General features: G+C 53.9%; 1 protein-coding gene across 2 annotated transcripts in view; it reads right to left on the reverse strand.

Moving 5' to 3' along the window:
• PHF2 (PHD finger protein 2) overlaps positions 1–6,026 on the reverse strand; it is a 48,059-nt gene that overhangs the window by 8,810 nt on the left and 33,223 nt on the right. Inside the window, exons 12-16 of one of the 2 annotated variants that reach the window (XM_008058763.2) lie at positions 5,776–5,895; positions 5,171–5,289; positions 1,137–1,315; positions 950–1,017; positions 196–356 (exon numbers count right to left, since the gene is read on the reverse strand). In XM_008058763.2, the coding sequence (XP_008056954.1) occupies positions 196–356; positions 950–1,017; positions 1,137–1,315; positions 5,171–5,289; positions 5,776–5,895 (647 nt within the window). Of the gene's footprint in view, positions 1–195; positions 360–949; positions 1,018–1,136; positions 1,316–5,170; positions 5,290–5,775; positions 5,896–6,026 lie in introns of both variants that reach the window. The other variant, XM_021712720.1, reaches the window with a different exon arrangement.

Here is a 6,026-nt window from a genome sequence, read left to right on the forward strand (position 1 = left end):
CCGGAGCCACTTCTCTAAAATCAGGCTGGGTGGGCCAGCGTCTCCCTCTCTGTGCGCCCTCCTGTCCACTCCCAGAGGTCAGCTCATACTGGGTCCAGTCGTGCGTGCACTTCCTGGCTCCCAGCACCAGACCAGAGGGCCAGCCACACGCTCGCCTGGTCACCCCGTGGCGCTATGGGGCATGGCAGAGCCCACCTGCTGGGATGGTACTCCAGGGCGCCGACCTCCTCGCTGGCCTGCAGCAGGTCAAGGATGCCAGCCGCGGAGCTCCCACTCTCCTTCTTGACTTTGGCATTGCGGCCAGGCTTGGTGTCAGTGTCGATGTGCAGCGAGCCCTCATCTGAGGAGTCGTCACTCTGCTGCATGAGGGACAGAGCAGCAGTCAGAGAAGGGGCCACTACAGCAGACTTGGAAGGAAGGAGGGTATTCCTCTTTCTCTCCAGGGACTAAAGCAGGTTTCTTAAAGTTTTTAAAAGTCCTTACTTTCTAATGAACACTGCTGGGATTGGACCATGTACCAGTGCTCTCCCGGGACTCCAGGACCACAGAGGACCAAACTGTCCTTTACACCATGCACCATTTCTACAGGGAAACTGGTTCAAAGACACTCATGCATGGGAGCAAGCCCTAGTATTCGACACACACAAAGAGAAGCTGCTGTGGTTGGATAGAGAGGCCAGGGCAGTGCCTGCAGCCCCGGGGACCTAAGACTCAGTCCCAGACAATACCCCGGAAGGTGGCTCAGTGGGACACTTTCTTCCCACGCCCATGCAGAACCAACTGCTGTGCATGGAATTAGAGGCCTTCCAATGCCTGAGAAAGAGGGCGGGGCTGAGAACCACCTAGGGCAGAAACACCCTCAGAGACCACCCCATGGAGAGCTGAGGCCACAGAGGCCCCCAGCCACAGCCTTGAGGATTGCTGGAGCAGGTTCTGGGGAGTGGCTCACCTTGTGCACCGCTGCGTCCAGCTTTGGCTTCGAGACGGGCGTGGGGAGCACCTCCTTATCCAACAGGACTGTAAGCACAGCAGATGGTCCAGCAGCTGCCTCAGCCGAGCCAGCCATGCAGACCGGACTGGCCTCTCGTGCCGGGATGGCCCCTCCCCACAACCTTCCCCACCCACTCCCAACTCACAGGACAAGTCCCTTTTCGGGGTGTTTTTCTTCCTCCTGATGGGAAACTCATCGATCTTGAGCTCTCCGTCGTCTGACACATACTCATACTCGTCCCGCACGGGCTTGGGTTTGTCCTCCTTGAAGTTCTGCAAGGCCCCGAACACACCAGGGCTCGTCGGGGGCCTGAGAGCCTTGGAGCTAGGGCAGAAGCGAGAGGGTCAGCAGGTCCACACAGCCCCACAGCCAGCAGGCAGGTGGGGAGGAACCTCCCTCGGGACCCCCACCGGAGGATCCTGCCAGGGCTCCCTCAGGGCAGCCCCGAGAGGTGGGTACTGTCCTTGTCACCCAAGGAGCCTCAGGCTCAGGTGGGAGGAGGGTGGAGGGCCCAAGCAGCTGGTGGCAGGAGGCCAGGCTAGAGCTGTGGCCCCTCGGTCCATGGGGATGGGACACGCTATGACCCCACAGCCTCCTCCTCCGTGGTGTGTGCGCAGGTTCAGTCCTGACATGCAGCTTATAAGGAACGGCTCAGAGCCCTTCCCTAGGCGGCTTGAGTGCTTGTGCCAGTGCCCCTAGGTGTCTCAGGGCCACCATACGAGCAGGCACCAGCCCAGCTGCAGCCAGCTCGGGGTCTTGGCACCTGCTGTGTCCATGTGTAACAGGAACAGGATTTGACTTTCCTGGCTCTTTCTGCACAGCTATTTTGGAAAAATAAACTCAGGGCCAGGGCCAGTATGGATACACCCGCCTAAGGAGTAACTGTGTGGCTTGCCTCTCTGCAGAGGTGAAGGTGAAGTCCAGACCAGAAGAGCCTCACACGCTAGATCTGGGAGCAGCTCTGGCCTTGGCCCCTCGAGGACGGGATTCCCTCTCAATGGTAGGGACAACTGGTCAAGGTAAAAACATCCAGAACTTCAAACAGACACAGCTCCAATTCTGAGTGAGCAGAAGCACAGATGTCTGGATTGACCACCAGGGCCAAGGCTGCTTCCAGCACTCTGGTGAAGGGCAGCAGCCCCATTGAGCCACAGAATACACACGTGTGCAAATGGCCGCAGCCTCAATGCCTCATGGGCTGAGCCATGAAATATGTGTGCGCACACAGCAGCAGCCCTGCTGCCTTGTGGGCTGAGCCACAGAACACACATGTATGTACATGGCAGCGGCCCTGCTGTCCTGTAGACTGAACCACAGAACACGTGTGTGCACATGGTGGTGGCCCTGCTGCCTCACAGCTAAGCCACAGAATACACATGTGTGCACACAACAGGAGCCTCGCTGCCTCACAAGCTGAGCCACTGTGTGCACAAATATACACGTGCACACAGCAACATTCCCACTGCCTCACAGGCTGAGCCACAGAACATGCACGTGCACACAGCAGTCCTTCCATTTCTTTACCACATGAAAAAGCACCTTCTTTTCCCATCTCTCCATTGAGGTGACTAAGACCAGCCAAGACAGTCTGTGGCTGCTGCAAAAATGTGGCTTCCACCCACACTGGGAGCTGTCTGACTCTGCCCCAGCCTGGGCCTCTGCAGGCAACATGGCCTGTGCGCTGAGAATGCACACAGGCCCAGCTGTCACAGCTGAACAGCAAGGCTCTTGAAGCTGTGGCTCACCCCCGTGAGGTCCAACCGGCATGTGCACACCTTCCAGACACACCTATCTCTTTCAGTGCCACCTCCTCCAGGGAGTCCTCCTGACTCCCAGATGGGCAAAGGCCTTGACACCCTGGGCCCCAGCTTTGGTTCACACTGGCTTTTCCCCATGGGCCCCTGGGCCCCAAGGCCAGGACCCTGTCCCAGACCACAACCTCAGTGCCGTCCACAGTAGCCACACATCTGACACCCAAAGAGTCATGTGTTCTCTCCCTGCTTGGGGCTCATCCTCACTGCAGGCACCCACTAGCTGTACCCTCCAGCCCACCTCCAATGGCTGCCCAGCATGCGGATGCATGTGGTTGGGGGCAGGGACGAGGCTCTCTTGGGGTCAGGGCCCGATGAAGGTATTCTGGGAACAGAGCTGCTGCTGGTACGGTCAACAGTTCCAAGTGAGAGAGGCCTAGACCAGAAGCCCGACTGTGTGGCGTGTGTGTGTGTGTGTGTGTGTGTATGTGTGTGTGTGTGTGTGTGTGTCTGTGGGTGTGAGGTGTATGTGATGTGAGGTGTGCATGTGGTGTGTGTGATGCAGGGTGTTTGGTATGTGATATGAGGTGAGTGTGCAACCTATGTGTTAGGGGTGTATGCATGTATGATATGGGGTGCATGGGATGTAATGCGTGTGTGGTGTGTGTGATGCAGGGTGTGTGTGGTGTGTGTGATGTGTGCATGTGGTGTTTGTGATGTGTATTTGGTGTATGTGTGGTATATGTGATGTGGTGTGTGTGTGATGTGAGGTGCCTGTGGTGTGTGATGTGTGTGTGGTGTATGAGATGTGAGTGTGGTATGTGTGATGTGTGTGTGGTGTGTAATGTGAGGTACATGTGGTGTGTGATGTGGTGTGTGTGGTATACGTGACGTGTGTGTGGTGCATGTGATGTGTGTGATGTAGTGTGTGTGGTCTGCGTGTGGTGTATGTGATATATGTGGTATGTATGTGGTGTGTGATGTGTGTGTATGGTGCATGTAATGTGTGTGATATGTGTGTGTGTGGTGCATGTAACGTGTGTGATATGGTGTGTGTGTGATAGATGTAATATGTGTGATGTGCTGTGTGTGGTCTGCATGTGCTGCATGTGATGCAGTGTGTGTGATGCAGTGTGTGTGATGTGGTGCGTATGGTCTGCATGTAGTACATGTGATATGTGTGTGGCCTGCGTGTGGGTGTGTGACATGTGTATGGTCTGTGTGTGGTGTGTCTGATGTGTTGTATGTGATGTAGCATGTGTGGTCTACATGTGGTGCATGTAATGTGGTTCTGTGACACGGTGTGTGTGGTCTATCTGTGGTGTGTGTGGTGTGTGTGTGATGTGGTATATGGCATATGATGTAGTGTGTGTGACATAGGTTGTATGGTCCATGTGTGGTGCATGTGATGTCGTGTGTGTGATGAGGCGTGTATAGTCTGTGTGTGGTGTGTGTGATGTAGTGCGTATGGTCTGCATGTGATGTGTGTGATGTACTGCATGTGATGCTGTGTGTATAGTCTGTGTGTGATACATGTGAAGTGTGTGTGATGCAGTATGTGTGGTCTGCATATGGTACATGTGATATGTGTGCATGACACTGTGCATGATCATGCATGTGATGTGGTGCATGTGGTCTATGTGGTACATATGATGTGGTGCATGTGATGTAGGATGTGTGATGTGGTGTGTGTGGTCTGTATGTGGTGCATGTGATATACTGTGTGTGATATGGTATGTGTGGTCTGTGTGGTGCATCTGATTTGGTGTGTTTGATGTGGTGTGTGTGATGGGTGTGTAGACTGTGTGTAGCGCATATGATGTGGTGTGTGTGATGTGGTATGTGTGATGCAGGATATGTGTTGTGGTGCATGTGGTCTGCATATGGTACATGTGACATGGTGTGTGTGATTTGGTGTGTGTGACATGATGTGTGTGATCTACATGTGGTGCATGTGATGTGCATTTGATGTAGTATGTGATGTGAGGTGTGAGGTCTGTGTGTGGTGTACATGATATGGTATGTGTGATGTGGGGTGTGTGATATGGTGTGTGTGGTCTGCGTATGGTGCATGTGATGTGGTGAGTGTGATATGGTATGTGTGATGTGGGGTGTGTGATACAGTGCATATGGTCTGTGTATGGTACATATGTTTGTATGATGTGGTATGTGTGACATAGGGTGTGTAGTGTGTGATGCAGTTCATGTGATGTGGCATGTGTGATGCAGGGTGTGTGGTCTGTGTGTGTTGTGTGTAATATAGGGTGCATGATGCAGGGTGTGTGATGCAGTGTGTGTGGTTTATGTATGGTGTGTGTGACATGGGGTGTATGATCTCCATGTGTTGCTTGTGGTGTGGTATGCATGGTCTGTGTGTGGTGTGTGTGACACAGGGTGCATGGTCCCCTCCCATCCAGCACACACATACCTGAGGAGCTTCTTGTTGGAGAAGGAGAAAGAAAACTTGCTGTCCTTGTTTCCAGCCAAGGGTGACTTCTCCAGCTTCTGCTCCTCCTCCATCTTCAGCAGGGAGTCAGGTTTGCTGTTCTGGAAAGTAAGACCAGGACCATCCCTGAGCTCCACATGGGAGTGGAGGCACCAAGCCACCAGCTGACATCAGTGGGCAGAGGCTGTGGTTGGGAACATCCTGAGGGAAATTCGCCCACAGCTCTGATGACCACCAGGGCAGCCATGGGTGCTCAGGGAGCTGCTGCACGCCATGGACGTGGCACCCATGGCTGCCCCTGGGTCTGCAGAACCTGCATCGATGCCACCTGGCCCCAGGGATGATGAAGAGACATGCCATCAATGCAGAGGGTAACATGCTTAAGCTCTTGAATCCACGCCGACCAATGGAAGCCACATTCACTGTAGATCCATACAACCGCATCTCACAGCACCACCTATATGCCTGCACAGGGACATACATGCGCATGCGTGTACACACACACACACACACACACATACGGTCTCATATATTCACATCTCTGCTCACACTTATAGAACTGACTCATGCACATATGCACATCTCACCTTATACTTCCACTTGGCCTCCGACTTGCTCTTAGTTTGTTCTCGAATTTCCAGCCTCTCCACATCGTTCTGTGTGTGGACCACATCTTTGTTGGGGACACTCAGGACACTCTTTGTAGCCTAGAAAGCAGAGCCATCATGACCCAGAAACAGACACAGAGAGCCGGAGGGAATTCCTGAAGCCATACAGGTCCCCTGTCTCCTATGTGCACGCAGCTCATCTGTCCATATGTTCATCTGTCCGTCCGTCC

This window comes from Carlito syrichta, unplaced genomic scaffold (assembly GCF_000164805.1).
Source record: "Carlito syrichta isolate Samal-C Ts95f unplaced genomic scaffold, Tarsius_syrichta-2.0.1 Scaffold303625, whole genome shotgun sequence".
Lineage (NCBI taxonomy): Eukaryota > Metazoa > Chordata > Mammalia > Primates > Tarsiidae > Carlito > Carlito syrichta.